Source organism: Talpa occidentalis, unplaced genomic scaffold (genome assembly GCF_014898055.3).
Source record: "Talpa occidentalis isolate TD23 unplaced genomic scaffold, MPIMG_talOcc4v2.1 talOcc4.15, whole genome shotgun sequence".
Taxonomy (NCBI): Eukaryota; Metazoa; Chordata; class Mammalia; order Eulipotyphla; family Talpidae; genus Talpa; species Talpa occidentalis.
Window position 1 is genome coordinate 1,820,209 of NW_023601543.1, and position 18,050 is coordinate 1,838,258.

The following is an 18,050-nucleotide window of genomic DNA, read 5'->3' on the forward strand; positions in this document are numbered from 1 at the left end:
AAAAAGAATAACGAAGGGGTGTTTTGAAAACACGGCCTGGAGAGCAGATCTCGCGCGACACCAGCCCCTCCCCGTCGTCGGAGCAGGAGGCAGCTTTGGTTCCTGGCATCGGCCGTGGCGAAGGCTGTCCGGCCCACACACGGCCCCGGTGCCTTCTGCTGCAGACGCGCCGACGGGGTCGGGGAGGCGCCGCGAGGTGCTGGGGGCGGGGAGCAGGAAGCCAGGGCAGCAGGACCGGGGAGGCCGAGGGCGTTAGGGCGTGCTGAAGAGCCAGCGAAGAGCAGAGGGTGATTTGGCTTGTGAAGCGCTCGGTCTCCAAACCCCTGCCCTCTCCTCTCCGCTCTGTGGTTAGGTGGGCTGGGCCGGAGGACGGGGGCCGGTGGGCGAGCTGTGATGCGGAAGCTCCCTGCCGCGCGGGGAGTCGGCACCTTCTGCGGCTGGCTTCGCTGATCTATTTCTGTGGCCTTGTTTGCGGTGTCCCCGGGACTGCTCGGTAGACACGAAGCGATGTCCCCTTGGCATCGCTCATGACGGGCGGTATCTCGCAGATGCTAATGTGAGTGCGGAGAAGGAACAGTTTTCTTTATTAAACCCTCATGGGCTCTTTTAAGTATCTAGCACAAGAAGCAGCTTTCTCGGTGAGACGCATTTCTCTTGCATCAAAATCTTTGAGCCAGGAAACCCCCTTTCTGTCTGAGGAATAAGCGAGGGGTTGGCAGATGCTCAGGGTGATTTGGGAATTGAGCCTTTGTCTGCGACATGTGGGCGATTTTACAGATTCTGAGGGATTTGTTAGAGCTTCAAGGCCACGGTGGCGTCTGGTTCCAGCCTCTTACTGTTAGGCGGGGGAGGGGGAGGGCTGCAGAGAAGAGAGGGATGATCTCCTCAGGGACGCCCTTGCTTTGGGGCTTGCTGCGTCCCAGCGTGGACTCGCTCCCCCGCGCCTGAGCACTGGCTTTGCGAGGCGCCGCTGGGGCCGGGGTGGAGAGGTGGCCGCGTCGCACCCCAAGGGCCCTGCGGGGCTGGGTCTGCCACAAAGACAAGGGGCAGGGTAGCCAGAAGGGTCATCAGAGCCAGACTCCTGCCAGCTCTGTGCTCTTGCTGTGTGGGCCCCCATTTTACAGAAAGGCTCTTACTTAACCCAAGAAAGTTCAGGCTGAAAAGATTTTCAGAGCAATCCGATGGGCAGCCTTGAAGTAGCATGTCAGGCAGACTGACGCAGGGCATGAGTTCGCGGGCATGGCGAATCGTTCCCCATACCTGTCCATTTCGGGGCCCCCATGGTCTCCCCGACATGTCCCTGTTTTACAGAGCGTGAGCTCCTCCGGCTTGGCCTTTGAGGTTTTTGATGTCCCCCAGTGCCTTTGTGATTTTTCTGACCCTTGCTGGCGGGGGGTTGTACGCGCACGTGTGTGCACCCGGAGCCGCTCCCTTCAGAGCCGTGGCCGCAACTGCGCGGCTGCCTGTCACACCCATTCATTCTCGGGGCAGAGATGTCTCCTGCGCTTGGCTCCTCTCCAGTGCAGTCTTTAGATTGGTTACCTCACATGCCAGCCTGCGGAGGATTATTCCAGAAGTAATTACACTGCTGTGAATCAGGCCCGGTGTTCCAGGCTGTGAGCAGGAGAGCGAAGGGAGCTCAGCGCAGGCCAGTGAGTCCTGCGCTCGCGGCATGAAGCGGCCGCCTCGGCTGTCTGGGCCAGCCCTTGTGTTCGCACAGACTTGGAACTCAGGTTTGTGCTTCATGCCATCCGTGCCTTTTGGCTGACGTGCATGTCCCCTTCTGCTTCCGCGCAGGCTGACCATCCATGCCGAGTGCCCCATGCACCTGGAGGATTTCCCTATGGATGTCCACGCCTGCCCGCTCAAGTTTGGAAGCTGTATGTATCTCCTCCCATCCGGTTGTCGGACCCCCTTCCAAGCGAAACGGGTTGGCCTGTTCCATCTCCTGGTCATTTGTGAAGCTCAGGCCTTTCATCGGGTCCGGGAGGGGCCGGGGCAGGGGCCTGAGGCGCACTAGCTGAGCATGAGGAGGGACTTGGCCTTTCACACTGTTACCTTCTAGACACCAAACCTTACTTTACCGTTTCACACTAATTTCTCTATCATTGCCTGGAAACGGGCACATCTGCTTCCTGAAGTATGCAGAAGAGAGACAAGGCAGAACTGAGCTGGTACAGTGGTGGCTCGCTAAGGACCGGGCTGCCAGCACAGTGCGGATCCGGTCTGTGGAAGCCTCTTCCCTGCTTCCTCATTCGCGTCTGTGCAGCACTCTGTGGCGAACGGCAGACAGGCAGAAACTGGAGGTTTTCTCATTTTGACAGAATATTGCCTTTCTGGCCGTCGTAAATCTGACAGAGAATGAGTAGATACATAGCCTGTTTCCAAATGTATTAGACAAATCAAAATTGAACAGAATTTGAGTGAGTTTCGGACTCTTAAGAATTTCCGAGTAAGTTGCATAAAGGGAGTCATCACAGCAATATATCAAGGGCTGTGCAGATCACGTCTAAATTAGATTGGGCTCTGTATTTTGAAGTAGAAAGTGCATTTGAAAGAAGAATTACGCGTGACAGATTTTTTCAATCACTGTCAAATATTTACAGATTGTCTCCTGCACGCCAGGTTCTGCCCTAGGAGACTGGAGGCATCCATGCATAAAACACAGCCCCTGCCTTTGTGGCGCTTACATTATAGAGTGATGGTGAAAGATGAAATAAACAGTGGATATAAAAGTGAAGTATAAAGTACGTTATAAAGGGAGGCGCGCCCTGGCAAGATGGAGGACGGGAAGGTGCTGCAGGTGGAGGGTGGGGGTGGCCACTGAAATTAAAATAGGGTGATCGCTGTAGGCCACTTTTAAAAAGTGACATTGGGGCAGACCTTTTCAAGAGGTAAAGGGGTTAACAGCGCAGCTGGGGAATCACCGCCAGGTGGTGAAGAGCCAGAGGTAAACTCCGAGTCAGAGAACGTCAGAGAGGCCAGGAGGGGCAAGATCAAAAGGAGGGGACCAGGTCCTGGGGGTTCTGTGAGGTGCTCACGGGCTTTCACTTTTATTTATTCTGAGGGAAAATGGGGAGTGATTGGAATATTTTGAACAAAATAATTACACCATCTGACTTCTGGTTTAAAAGAATCTTTATAAAAGTGTGAAAAATGTCAGGATGAGAAAAATAGCACTAAATTCAGTTAAGCGGTTGTGGCAAGAGTTTAGATGAAAGATAATAGCTCAGCTCGGAGCGATTGAGGCGAAGGTGATTCTGGGCGGATTGTGAAGGGCGACCCAAAAGTGCCCTCCGGGGAATCAGACGCAGCATGTTAGACAAAGAGAGGAGTCAAGGACACTTGCGGACATTCCTCCCGGGCATGTCCTCTGAGATGACACGGGCGTTCCTCTCACTCTGCTCACAGTTGTCTGTGGGCAAACAGTTTGCGCTTCACGAACAGCAGGAAAACCCAGAACGATAGAGGCGACAAGGATTGAAGAGACACAAATTCTGGAAAGGGGGCAGAACCTCCATAGATGAATTTGTGCCCCGTGACTTCTTCATTCCTGATGGTACTTACACATTGTGCCGTGGATGGCAACTTAGAATTCAGCTGTGGCCCCAGGTGTAGCACTGCTGGGTGCTAGGGGGGAAATAGCAGTAGTTGGATGACCACACAGAGCTAACATGATAAAAGCAGAGATCTAGAAGATATCAAACTCTTGGCTGATACTGCTCTCAGTGCACTGCTGAATTTTGAATTGCACAGATCATAAAGCTAAAAACCAAATACAAGAGTCTTTGAAAAGTAGAGCTTGCTTTCCTGCAGTCTCCCAGTGCTATTAAAAACAAAAAACAGCAGATATTCTGGACTCCCAATAGAAGCCCCAGTCATCTTTCTCCAAACTCTAACTGAAGGTTCCCAAAAACCTGAGGCGTGTTACCCAAGTCAACATGACTGATTCTCGGTCTCCTCATTCTGCAGAAGTCTGAAGATTTTGTAATGACAAAAAGATCCATCGGGAAGATACAATTATAGAAATCTACGCACCTAATTACAAAACGCTAAAATGGGCCTCCCCGGTGGCGCAGCGGTTGAGCGCTGGGTTGCGAAGCTGCCCGCGGCCTCTGCGGCGCCGGTTCGATCCCCGGCTGCTCCCCGGCCACTGGAGGAGGGTCCCACATGGCGCGCAGACCTCTCCTGCCGCCCGCTGCTCCCCTCAGCAGTGTCCTTCGGTCCTTCTGCCTGCTCTGCTCCCCGCTCTGGCTCTGGTGAATTCTCTCACCCTCCCGCGCTTCTGACTGTACCCAGTGCATGTATAAACAAACAAACAAACAAATAAATAAATAAACATGCCTCTAAAAAAAAAAAAACGCTAAAATACATGAGGCAAAACTAACAGAACTGAAAGGAGAAATCTACGATTCCACAATAATAGTGTAGCTTTCGATACTCCATTTTCAATTGAACAACTAGACAGAAAGTCAACATACAAATAGAAGATTGAACAATACTATGCAAACACACTGAGCTCCAGCAAACAGCAGAAAACACATTAGTCTCAAGTGCACTTAGAACAGAAGCAGAGAAAGAAATTAAATGACTAAAAGCACGAAAGACTTTTCGTACCTCCCCGCTGACCTCACTGAAATAAACAGGATTGTACAGAAATACCATGAGCACTTGTATGTCAACAAATTAGATGGCTGAACGAAATGGGAAAATTCCCAGAAATGTACACACTACTAAAATTAAGGGGGAAATAAAAATGTTTATTGGCCCTATAACAAGAGATTAAACAGTAATTTAATAACTTCCCACAAAGAAAAGCACAGGCCCAGAATTTACCCTTGCATGCTAGAAATATTTACAGAGGAATTAATCTTCACAGCATCTGGAAAAATATAAAAGAGGAGGTAACATTTCTTAATCAGGACAGTCTTACTCTGATACCAAAACCAGAGACCATAAGGAAAGAAAGCCACAACTATCCTTTATGGATATAGACCCCAAAAACATCAACAGAATATGAGCAAACTCAATTAAGCAACTTATACGTGGACTTTATCTTTAAATGGGACTGAGCCCAGAAACATAGGTGACTTAATACCCAAAATTCAGTGAGTGCAACAAACCATATTGTTGTCAAAGAAATTATGCCATTGCTGCTGTGGGCCCAGTGACTTTGCTAAAGCACTCAGTGTTTGTTGGCCACATCCATGACTAGAATGTGCTGAGCTTTTGGTTCTAATATTCAGGGTTGTCTGCTCCAGGTATTCAGCTTAAGAGAGCCTACAAGAAAATCCTTTTGGGGGGCCTCCCTAGTGGTGCAGGTGATTGAGTGCAGCACTGTGAAGCTATCCGCAGCCTCTGCAGTGCGGGTTTGATTCCCAGCCTGCCAGGGAGAAACCCACATGGCGTGGCAGACCTCTCCTGTCTCGCCCGCTGCTCCCCTCAGCAGTGTATTTCGTCAGTCTGCCTGTTCTGTTCCCCACTCTGTCTCTGGTGAATCCTCTCACCCTCCCACGCATCTGGCTTGTACCCTGGTTCTTGTATAAATGAATAAATTAAATCTTTAAAAAAACCAAACTGGCAAGTGTCCCATAAAATTCCACACTTTTATTTTATGACATTAGACTATCTGACCACATCGGGCAACCACCTGGGGCTGAGTAGTGGCTGTCCCTTGTGATGGCCATATACTTGCCCACTCCTGAAAGTTCCATCACCTTCCACGCTCTCCCTGAAAACAGAATCCAGTGTCAGTTGTCATTACTCAGCTTGCTTGCACTCTTGTTTTACATATAGTAGAATTAAGAACACACTGGATTCAGAGGAAAGTGACATAGTTGTACCATTAGCGATCAAAATTAGAAATAAACTGAGAAGAGTGTTTCCTAAGAGAAGTGAAGACAGTGTATGCACCTTCGGTGTGCATACAAAGATGCCATCTGTGGAAAAAATAAAACAGCAGCAATATGCAATGTGTTATAAAAACTATAATTGATATTAAAAGGTGTGCTATGAATATCTTAATAAACATAACAACAGACTGAAGGTACAGCAGGTTTGGGGTCTGAACGTAGACCCTAGTGTTGTGCTGGAAATGTAGTTCTGCATCAAACAACAAACCTTCCTGGGCAGCAGAATGTCTCCGAGACATCACATTTATAGAACACCTATTGATCACAGCAGAAATTATGTTGAATTGGAACTCTTGTCTGTGTGTTGAAGAAATGACTGAGATCACATACAGCACATATTATGTGGAGAAGTTAGATTTATTGTGGCATTTTTTCCTCAGCTCATGAGAGCCCAGGTATAAAACATAGCATGATTTTAAAGAACATTTTGATGTGAGTGAAGACCTTCTTAGCATCGTGCCCATTACAAGCAATCAGGAAATGTACTGGAAAAAGCTCCTGGGAAGCCGAACATGAGCAGATCCCTCAGAACGTGTGTTTATGTCAGATGCTTGTGAAATGTTCGTTCCAACCTGGAAGGTTTTGTAGAGAAATGGAATTTATCTTAGTTCATTGGTAGAGTCGCTAAGGATTATTTGTTTTATGCAAAAGTTAAAAATTGAGCATATTCTGGACATGAATAGCTGACACCGCCACTGACTTGAAGTGCAGACGGCTCAGAGCTTGGATGAAGCCGGCAAGGGGAGCTGAAATGGGAGCTCAGCTGCCCTGGATGAGAGTGGGCGTCTGGGTTAGTGCCAGATGCTCACCCCAAGCAGAAATTCCACCCCCCCCCCCCCCCCCCCCCCCCGTGCAGAGCCAGTGATGTCTGGGGGAAAGGCAACACTCTTCTTTTAAGCCACTGAGTGCCATTCACCCCACCTTCTCCCTTAGCATTTCCCTTACCCTCCACCTGTGAGAACAATGTGCACGGAAGTGTCTGCTTGCTACTGGGATTCCAGAGGCCTGACAGTAAACACCTGGTGCAGCAGACGAGGTGGCGGGTTTCTCGTTGGCAAATCAAAGGGGTAATTAATTTCAAAAGGAAATTGCAATCTATTCATTATGACTATTTTTAATTTTGAAATTTTTCATTTTTAAATTAAAAGTTACCCCCAGTGTTTGTTTGTAACCTGATCTCACATGCTCCTGTCAGCATTTATTAAAGAACATTTCAGTACATTTCTGGCTATTTTTCTTACAGCAAGCCTGGGGCTGGTGTCAAGGATGCTCATTTTCCTTTCCCTTCACCTTGTCTTGACGCTTTCGTGCTGCAGATGCCTACACAACGGCCGAAGTGGTTTATTCTTGGACTCTCGGAAGAACAAGTCCGTGGAGGTGGCGCAGGACGGCTCTCGCCTGAATCAGTACGACCTGCTGGGCCACGTCGTTGGGACCGAAATCATCCGCTCGAGCACAGGTAATTCTTTCCGCGGCGTTTCGAGGCCAGCGCAGCCACCGGTCCGTGTTCTCACGTAGGCTCCTCGGGGCGGCGCGGCGCGGGACGCGAGCAGCGTCTGTGCGGACCGTGTGTGCAGTGATGGGGTGCTCGGGGGGTGTGCGGGGCCCGCAGGGGTGCCAGGTGGGGGACGAGGCTCCGATTCCCACGGCCCGGGTCAGGCCCGCCTCCGCCTTCCCACCCCCTGAGCGTGTCGGGGGGGCGGCTGGGGGTAGAGAGGGGACCCGGGCCCTGAGCGCTCCGCGGCAACCGTCCCCGCGGCAAGCCCTGCCCCCAGCCCCGCCCCCAGCCCCGCCCCCAGCCCCGCCCCCAGCCGGGCTGTCGGCCCCTCCTGCCCAGAGCGCCCGCTCCTGCCGCGCCTACCGCTGCACCTGCGAGCTCGGAGCTCGTCCCCACCGGGCAGCACCACCGGAGCCACGGCCCGCGCCGCCGCCGCCAGGTGCGCGCAGCAGGGTCACCTGTTGCCCGGTGGCCTCGCGTCCGCTGCCACGACCGGGACCGGGTGAGTTTGTCCGCTTTGAAAGAGCCGCTCGCGCAGAGCCTGGCCCGGCGCGTGGACAGCGCGTGTCCGGGAAGGCCGCCGTGGGGCCCCGTCGCCGTCGTCCTGGGCTTCAGCTTCTTCCCGGCCCGTCGTTTCCCAGGCAGTCCTCCGTGCGCGCCCCCCGCCCACGGGCTTTCTGTTGTTTAACGATTCATTTTTGTTTTTTAAACATTTATTTATCTATACGTACAACCGCTGGGGCACAGGCCAGAGGTGCGGGGTGCGGGGGTGAGAGGACGCCCCAGAGACAGAGCGGGGAGCAGAACAGGCGGATCCACCGAGATCCACTGCTGAGGGGAGCCGCGGGGACTCAGGAGAGGTCTCCTGCGCCGTGTGGGGAGCTCCCTGGCTGGGGGTCGAACTCGTGCTGCAGAGGCTTCTAATACTCATGACAGCTTATCACGTTCACTGGCGAGACGGGGGGCGCTCCCTCCAAGTGTCCCTCTCTCTGCTTGCAAACACCGAGACCCCGCGGCCCCCCGCCCCATGCCACCAGCTTTTCATTGTTTCCTTTCCCTGACTAGTGACGGCTGCTGAGGTTTTGTGTCTTTCCATAGCCCGGTACTGAAAAGACGAACAGAATAAGAATTTCCACTCACTGCCCTTTTCTTCATTGTGTCCCGTGTGGCCTTTTCTTTGCTTCCTTCCCTTGCTATCTGCAGGCTCTGTTCACCGACATCTTTAGGGACCTTTTTAAAAAACATTTTCTTTTGTGTATTTTCTGCTTTGCGGTGACTGTCACGTCCAGGCATAACATCCTATGTGCACGATGTTCCACCTTGACAACCATGTTACTTTTCTCAGAGCCCCACACTCTACCTGCTTGCCCCCCCAAATCCTTCCTGTCTCCCTTTCCATCTCTCTCTCCCCTGAACTCCCTCTTGTAGCTCTAGTTTACGAGTCTTCCATCCTTCCCTCTTGCTTCACAGGTGATTGACCAACTGCTTTTATGCCATCTTCACCTTTTCCAGTGAGGTGTTTACTTGTTTCCTGTTATTAGTCACTGTCTGTCCAGTTGAGAAGCATCGCGAACGTTTCTTCCCGAGCCGGCACAGTGGTGGGGAAGTCCTTTAGCGTTTGCTTTCCCAGGAAGATGTAGCTCTCTCCTTCAGCTCTGAGCCATAGCCTTGCCAAGCAAACCACTGCTGGTTGGCAGTTGTTTCCGTTCAGCACTTCTGGCCTGCAAATTTTCTTTTGGAAAAAAGCTACTGAGTTTCCCTTCCATGAAACAAGCTGTTTTGTTTTTTTTTTTCCTGTCTTTGCTTTTCAGATTCTCTCTAAATTTTAGCATTTTAATTTTAATGTCTCTTGGTATGGCCCGCTTTGGGTCCTCTTATTTGAACGCTCTAGATCTCCTGAACTTGAATGTCTACACCCTTCCCCAGACAGTGGAAGTTTTCAGTCATGATTTCCTCACTTAATTTTTCTGGCTCTTTCGGTTGTCCTTCTGGAAACCCTGTATGTGAGTATTACTCATCTTCATGTTGTCCAGGGGTCTCTTAGGGACGAGGCTTTCTGGGTCCCTTTACTTTCCTTAGCCTCAGTGTTCTCTCTGCAGTGGGGCTGTCCATGGATCCTTGACGCAGTGGTGGCCAAGATAGCTCTGCATATGTAAGGTTCTCTGGTTCTGGGGTCAGAGGATGCTAGGTTTAAGTCCCTACCTCCTGCCCCAGCAGCCACCTGTGTATCCTCTGCAAGTTATTTAGCTTGGCCATGAATTCCCCACCCCCCAGGCCTTTTCCCTTTCTCCTCGCTCCTCCCTCCTAATCTCAGAGCCCATGCACTGTCATGTCCACTAGTTGTTGTATTTCCCTGTAGTAAATTATCTGCTATGTAAATGTCTAGTTTTTATTGTTCTGATTTACTTTACATAAGGCCCTCCTTCTATTTTGGTGAAAATGGCTGCGTTTCATCTTTCCATTCAGCAGAGTAGTATTCCATAGTGTGAATATGTTGGTAGAGATCTTCTTGGGATTTGCCACAGGCTCCAGTACGATGCCCACCAGTGGCATCCAACACGATGCCCACCAGTACTGCTGTTAGCAAGGTCTTGTGAGCTGACGAGAGGGATGCCCACCAGCAGTTCTGTTCAGGGGACTGTCCCGACAGTTTCCCGTCTCAGGCGGGCAGACACGGCAAGCGTGGTGATTGCGGCGCATTTGTCTAGGGTGTGGGCACTTTTCAGACCATTGTTTTGTTTGTTTGTTTTTAAAGATTTGTTTATTTATACAAGCACTGGGTACAGTCAGAAGTACGGGAGGGTGAGAGGATTCACCAGAGCGGGGAACAGAACAGGCAGACTGATGAAACACACTGCTGAGGGGAGCAGCGGGCGGCAGGAGAGGTCTGGGAGCCATGTGGGACCCTCGCCAGCTGCCGGGGATGGAACCGGCACTGCAGAGGCTGCGGGCAGCTTCACAGCCCAGCGCTCAACCGCTGTAACACCAGGGGAGGCCCACTTTTCAAGCCATTGTTACAGCATTGGATCCTTTCATTCCCTACAGCTCTTTGCTTTTCCTGGGCTTCTTTCTCACCGGCCTGAAATGTCAGGAATCCGGGGACTTGGCTCCATCTCCGCAGTTCATAATCCAAGTGTTGCCACCCCCCATATGTAAATTGTTGCACCTAGGGTGGAGTTTCTTCCTTGGGCAAACTCTAGAAAGGAGGGCTGTCTCTCCTACCTCTCTTGGTGCTGCTGCCTTTTTATCTTTTGTTATCGGAAATTCAGTTTATCTGGTTCTCAGGTTTACTTTTGAGTAAATAATCCATATTTACTTGTGGATTTGTTGTGTCCACGGGCAAAGTGAATTCAGGTTCGTCCTGAGTTCACCCCTGGGAGGTGACTGAATATATTAAAATTTACTCACACAGTTCAATACTACGCAGCTCTAAGCAGCACAGAGGAAGTTCTTTATGTACCGTGCAGTGGGAATACCTACAGGATATATTGAGTGAAAAGAGCAAAGCACAGAAAACCAAGCAGCATGGGAATATATATTAGTATAGGGATAATATCTGTAGACAGACACACAAACAATTATAGCTCCTTGAAGTGGAAGCGAGATGGGTGTTTCGGAGGGGGCTTATGCCCTTTGATACCCTCTTACTTAGCAACCATCTCTCCACAAACAGTACCTCGCACACATGCAAATTGTTTTTACATAACACTAAATTACGGGCATTTCTTTCTGCATTTCGATAATACTCACCTGTGTGGGGGCCAGCGTATTATTAGCAGGAAGTTGGGCCAGGAAAAACCTACAATGCATGGACATTCCGCTTTATGTGAGTGCTTCTCTCAGGATACTGTCAGTTGTTGGTATGAAGTAATTTGAAGCAGAGGGTTCCAGCTTGTGGTTGCAGATTCAAACGTGCGTTAAATAAATGGATGAAATTCCTTCCAAATCTGTGGCTAGTTGTTAACAAGATTTTCAACTCTGACTCCATCTTTCTTCATTTGGCAAATTATTGCATTAATTTTCTAAGAGGATGATTTGGATGTATGATCTTATTTCTCCATCTTTCTTTGGCCATCTGTCAAAAAATAGTTTTATTGATGTCATATTATCTCTTCAGGCATGTAGCATTGGAAGTTAAAGATGAAGCAGAAAATAAGCGAGTGAAAGAGACACAAAGAAAAATCAGAGAGAGACAGGAAAAGAATACAGGAGCTGAGATAAAGTAGAAGCTCCGATGGAGAGATGGAAAAATGCCCAACCTGAATTTAAGAAAATCTATCCACTCGGGAAGTATAATGAATTATTTTGCCAAGTTGTTGCAGAAACTCTTTTGTGTCTTTTACAGCCTTTGAAACTAGCGAAATAGTGAACGTGTTTTACATTGTATTCTCAAATATTTCACACTTAGCATGATGGAACTTAACAGGCTGGAGCGCAAAAGCTGGGGAAACTTCCTTGCCCACCTAGCGGGGTCGTTCTTCATCATGAGACACACGGAGCAGAGGCAGGCGAGGCCAGGGAGGGGCCAGCGCGGCGTGCATTTTACACAAATATTTTCAATTATGTAAAGTGTTCATTTACTAAACTTCTGTATTTCAGATCCATACATAAGTTATTTGTGAATACATTGCATTATGTTTTATGTTATACCCTGGAGTATTTCACCCACAATACAGATGGTGCTTAATAAGCTTAATAAGCTGAGACAGGGAGGGAATTAGATGGGAAGCTGGGAAAAAATCTTCCAATCTGATCAGAGTTTCAGTTTCCACTTTGGCAGAGAAGAGGACAGAGATGGAAAAATCAGTGTTACGTTTAAGGGAAGCCGTGCTGAGTGCACGAGGGCGCGCCTGTCTTCTGCTCTCCACAGCAGTTGTCCCGTCTTGCCGTTCGCCTGCTCGGCATCTGACCGCTGCGAGTGGCTTGTCTTGGCTTTGGAATTGCATTTCCCTGGTGACGAGTGACGCAGAGGCACCTTTTATGTACCTGCTGGCATCATTTCTTGTTGCGTTGTGGGCATGCCTTATACATCTCGGGTAATAGCCTTTTTCAGATATGTGGCGTACAAATATTTTAGCCCATTCTGCAGGCTGCCTATTCGCTTTGCTGATGGTTTTCTTTGCCGCATGGAAGCCTTTTACTGGGCTGTAGCTGTGCTTATTTGACTGTTGCAACCTGTGCTTTCAGAGCCACGTTCACAGAGTCATTGCCAAAACCAATGTCGAGATGTTGCGCTCTGTTTCACTACAGTGGCTTCATGTCTGACATTTAATTATTAATCAAGTTAATCTTTGAATGATGTCTATAGGGGTCCGATTATTTGTGTTGTCTTCAATCTATTTTATCAGTGTGCTGTAGTTTTCTATATACCTCTAAATTTCACTTTCTTGGTTAAATTGTTCCTAAGTATTTTATTGGATGCTAGCACATTATTTGTATATAATAACACATTATATTTTCATAATATTATAAATGGGGTTGTTTCCTTAATGTCTGTTTTAGAAAACGTGTTGGCAGTATATAGAAATGCAAGTGCTTTTTGTGTGCTGGCATTGTAGCCTGAAACCTTTCTGAATTTGAACGTATTTTTTGGTGGACTTTTTAGGGCTATCTATGACCATGTCATGTGCAAACTGACTGGTGTTTTTCTTCATTTACTATTTGGGGGTTTACTATATCCTTTTCTTGCCAATTGCTCTTTCTAGGACTCCCAGGACTATATATTAGTTTTGTCCATTCAGTATGATGTTAGCTGTGGACTTGGAATACATTGCTTTTATTATGTTGAGATACATTTTTTTTGTACCTGATTTACTGAGTTGTGTATCCTAACAGGATGTTGAATTTTGTGAAATGCTTTCCTCACATCTATTGTGATGATCGTATATTTTTTTATCATCCATTCTATTATTGATTTGAACCATCATTTCATTAAGGACTAAATCCTATTAGATGGTGCTATATCATCATTTTAAAGTTTTAAAGTGCTATTGAATTCTGTTGGCTAGTATTTGTTGACTCACTGTACCTGTGTTCTTCAGAGATATTGACCTGTAACTTCTTATAGTGTTCCTTATCTGGTTTTGGTATCAGGGTGATGCTAGCCTTCTACAATGAGTTTGAGAGTGTTCCCTCTTCTTCAACTTTTTGGGCTAGTTTAAGGAGGCTTGGCATTCATTCTTCAGTAAATGTTTGGTAGAATTCATGCCTGAAGTAAGTCAGTTTGTCCCGGGCTCTGTTCCTTTGCTGGGCGAGGTATCGTTAGAAATTCTAGCTCGGTCGGTGCCGGCCATCTGCCCATGTTCCCATTCTTCACGATGCAGTGGATCATGCTCTGCTGTACAGAGCAGGGCCACCGGGGAGCTCTGCCCGAAGTGGGACTAGCTATATGCAGCTTCAGGATACCCCCGCCCCAAGTTGCTGTGGATGTCAGGATAGCCCTGGCATGCTCAAAGGCTGGTGTGGGGGCTGGAGCCTTACGTGGTGTGATGGTACTTCTTGGGTGAGGGTGGGGCAGTGCTGCCAGTTGCCAGGCTTGAACCTGGCAGTGACCCTCCTGGTGGGTGCCTAGGCAGATGGGTGTTTTTTTTTTTTTTTAAGATTTATTTATACAAGCACTGGGTACAGTCAGAAGTGTGGGAGGGTGAGAGAATTCACCAGAGCCAGAGCGGGGAGCAGAGAAGGCAGAAGGACCGAAGTACACTGCTGAGGGGAGCAGCGGGCGGCAGGAGAGGTCTGTGCGCCATGTGGGACCCTCGCTGGTGGCTGGGGAGCAGCCGGGGATCGAACTGGCACTGCAGAGGCTGCGGGCAGCTTCGCAGCCCAGCACTCAACCGCTGCGCCACCAGGGAGGCACCAGATGGGTTTTGAACCCCTGCAGTCACCATTCTGGTGGGTGTGGGAGGCATGATCCCCGGGGCATGAGCCGCTGTCGGGTGAGGACCCCAGTGGCGTTCTGCCCATCACAGCTACCCCGTTGGCTGGGCTTCCCGTGCCCTGTCCCCAGAGCTGCAGGCTGCGCTCAGAGTTGGTTTCCTGGGAAGCCACGGCTGGACTCTGACCAGGCGAGGCAGCTGGCAGGGACTGTGCACTGGCGGTGGCTTCAAGTTGCAGCCCCTTCTTTGATCCACATGCCCCCAAGTGCTCTGGCCCTGCCAGTTCCCCTGGTGTTACCCATGAGCAGAGATAGAAGTGGGTTTGCAGGGGAATCCTGGAGAGCCTGATACCCTGTACCCTCTGGAGAAACCACAGACCTGGAGCTGAGCTTTCTAGGGCTGGGAAGGTGGTGGCAAAGAGGAACTACTTCTCTTACCATCCTTAGGTGACTTTTCTTGCTCTTTATGCTTCAGCCTTACTCCCTGGCTCTGAGAGGGCAAATCTAGACACTGGGGCATTATCAGAGCTTAGACGCGAGGGAAAGACAAGAGCCGATGCCAGAGTGGCGAGGGCACGTGCAAGGGACAGATGAGCGCTGAGTCCTGACATCCTCAAATGTTTAGAAATTTAAGGGAAACAGCGAAGGAGGCTGACAGTCACGAGGCAGGAGGGAGCCAGGAGAGCATGAGAGCTAGAAGTGGGGTGAAGATAGTCATTCCCAGAGGAGACTTGACTCTGACACGCTGTTGGCAAGCAAAGCTGAGGCAGACGATGCCTAGTGCATGTGGCAAGGCGGGGCGAGTGCCGCCACCACTCGCAGGATGGGGCGTAGGGCATGGAATGGTCCTGAAGCCCTCAGAGGGGCATGCTACGCAGGAAGAACCAGTAAGCGTCCGCCCTATTTGGAGCCCATGTTCTGCTCGGTGGCCTTTTGGTTCTCCTGGCAAGTCCACTGCAGCAGCGCAGGGGCAGGGCCTGGGCCTCTGGACCTGCCCTCAGGCGCCACCACTCACCTGTCTGGTTACCTAGGGCGCGCGCGCAGCCTCTGTGCCTCTGCTATGTGGCCTAGGCAGTGAGAGTAACAGCTGCACCGGCTTCCTGCAAGGTCGCATCTAGGAGGCACCGGGACGCCGTGCTTGGGATGTGAGGTTAAGGAGCTTCGTGAACAGAATCGGGGCTCACCTTGGTCCCCCAATGTTTATCCAACTGCATCCACCCGATTTCTCTCTCTCCAGGGGAATATGTCGTCATGACAACCCATTTCCATCTGAAGCGGAAAATTGGCTACTTTGTGATCCAGACCTACTTGCCATGTATCATGACTGTCATCCTGTCACAAGTGTCTTTCTGGCTTAACCGAGAGTCTGTCCCCGCCCGCACGGTGTTTGGTGAGTGCTGCCTTTGGGATTGGGAGGGAGGGACGTGAGGGACACTCAGAGTGGAGGGGGGAGACCACTAACAGGAGCCAAGTCCTGGGACCTCTGTTTCAGGCACCCATGAGTGCACAGAGCTGGGGAGGTGATGGCTGAGGAGCTGACAACACTTTCTTGTGACCCACTTATTTTTTTGGTATGGGTGTCTGCTGTTTTTCCTCTAGCTTTTTTTTAAAGTACGAACTATCTGACATTCAGTAAAGGCGCTGCAAAGTTTGAAGGGTTTTGCAATAGTACCTATAATCAGAGAAATTCTCATAGTTTAAATTTACTGGTGTCTAAGAAGAGCTTTGCATATCATTAACACTTTTCCCTGAGAGACTTAAAGCATATAAAACATGATCTGCCTGTTTTTCCCACTGTAAGATTTTTTAGGCGATAAATGTTAATTACCTCCTTTAGTCGACTAAACGACGGTCTTTGTAGCAGTTGCGGCCATGAGGCACACACTTGGATGTGCGCGGTACCCACACAGAAGGGCAGCATTTTAGGTCAGCAGGGGAAGAGACGGAGGTGCAGAAACAGTAACCTGCAAAATAGCGGAAAAAGAAACAAACAGAAGGTGTGATCCCAGGGGAGTGAGCAGGAGCAGCATCCGGGTGAATGCTATGCCAGTGCGGGTAGCATGGCAGCTAGGAACTGTTTTTTGCTATGCTGGCTAGGTAATGATCTTAAGTAAAGGCAACTGCTAGTGACGTGGAGGGAGTAGGTTAAAGATGCCCATTTTGGGAAATATAAGAAATGTGAGAGCCTGAAAAATATTCGGAAGCACTCTTTTTCAGATCTGAGCACATATGAAATTAAAGGAAATACTCAAGGGCCCAGATGGAAAAAGAACTAAACACGGGATGGTAATCACATGCGTTGATGCTGTTGTAGCGAGAAGATGGTGCATTGCGGAGAGTTAATCTGAGATCGACCATGGTCTTAAATATAAAAGCTAACAAATGCAATGCTCTTAGAACTAAATACAAGACAGTATCTTTGCAGCTTTCTTAGTGCACAAAAGTACTAACAGTGAAGAAAAAAGAATAAATGGGACTTGATCAAAATTAAAAACTTTCACTCATCAAGGATAACATTAAGAAAATGCAAAAGGCCGGCCAGGGACTGGAAGAATATATTTTATATACGTACGGATCTGACAAAGCATCTACTCCAGAAATATAAAGACTCCTGCAACCTAATAATAAAATACTAAGACTCCAATTTTAAAAATTGGAAAAATACATGAACAGACATTTCACCAAGTGTGTGTGTGTATGTGTGTGTGTGTATAAACGCCCATAAGCACATAAAAATATTTTAAATCAGGGAAATGCAAATTAAAGTGACAACGTGATGGCAAGAACACATCATAAATGTTAGAATGGCTGAAATTAAAGACTGATGATCCAAATATCTGTGCTGCTGAGGTTGTAAAATGGAATAACCACCAAGGAAGGAGCTGGAGCCCATAAAGTTAAAAATACAGTTACCCTGACATCTAAGTAGTAGTTCATCCCTAGGTTATATCCAAGTGAAATGAAGATATATGTACCTATAAAAGGCTTATACAAGAATGTTCATAACTGCTTTTTCATAAAAGCTCCAAACTAGAAGCCATCCAGATGTCCATCAGCAAGTGAATGGATGAATCCTATCATGGCATATTTGTATGGTGGATTAATGACTATCGATTCACTTAACAATATGGACAGATCTCAAAATTTTTGTAAAGCTAGGAACCCAGACACAAAATAATATGTATGATTCTATTTATATGAAATCCCAAAATAGGTAAAACAAAGTTACGGTGTCAGGTAGTGCTTCCCCTAAGGTGATAGATTGACTGAAACTAGATAAACGAGACCTTGCTGGTGTGGGAGAAATATTCTCTATCGTGATTGGGGTAGTAGTTATACGCTTGTATACATTCACCCAGACACTGATGTGTGTGAACTATTTGGATATAAATCATAACCTAATTAAAAAAATACCTCCAGGACTCCGGATAATCTATCAAACATTCAAATAGCAATGATGACTATATGTAGGTAGAGAAAAGAAACCTGAGAATTCCGTCATCTAAGTCCAGGACAGCGAGCACACTAGACAATCTAAAGCTGGACAATGTGGATGAAAAGCTCAGCGGTTTAGGTTCAGGTACAGGGAGAGCCTATGAACTGGAAGAAAATAGGGACTGTGAAACCTGGAAAGACAAAAAAAGATGGGGGAAATGTATTAGCGAATGGACACATTATCTATGGAGACGATACGTGACTTAGACCTACTTGGAATCCCAGAGGGAGAGAAGGATAGGACGACAGCGAAGCAATTTTTGAAGAAATA

At 48.5% G+C, this 18,050-nt stretch overlaps 1 protein-coding gene and 1 long non-coding RNA gene across 2 annotated transcripts in view; one reads left to right on the forward strand and one right to left on the reverse strand.

Annotated features, from left to right (window-relative positions):
- GABRA3 (gamma-aminobutyric acid type A receptor subunit alpha3) overlaps positions 1-18,050 on the forward strand; it is a 90,963-nt gene that overhangs the window by 61,383 nt on the left and 11,530 nt on the right. Inside the window, 4 exon segments of the mRNA XM_054695504.1 lie at positions 1,798-1,880; positions 7,229-7,270; positions 7,273-7,371; positions 15,522-15,674. Coding sequence (XP_054551479.1) covers positions 1,798-1,880; positions 7,229-7,270; positions 7,273-7,371; positions 15,522-15,674 — 377 coding nt within the window.
- The window catches only part of LOC129145848 (uncharacterized), a 44,465-nt gene continuing 32,650 nt past the window's right edge, over positions 6,236-18,050 (reverse strand). Inside the window, exons 2-4 of the long non-coding RNA XR_008551951.1 lie at positions 16,113-16,248; positions 11,161-11,485; positions 6,236-6,484 (exon numbers count right to left, since the gene is read on the reverse strand). This is a non-coding gene — a long non-coding RNA (uncharacterized LOC129145848). The remainder of the gene's footprint in view (positions 6,485-11,160; positions 11,486-16,112; positions 16,249-18,050) is intronic.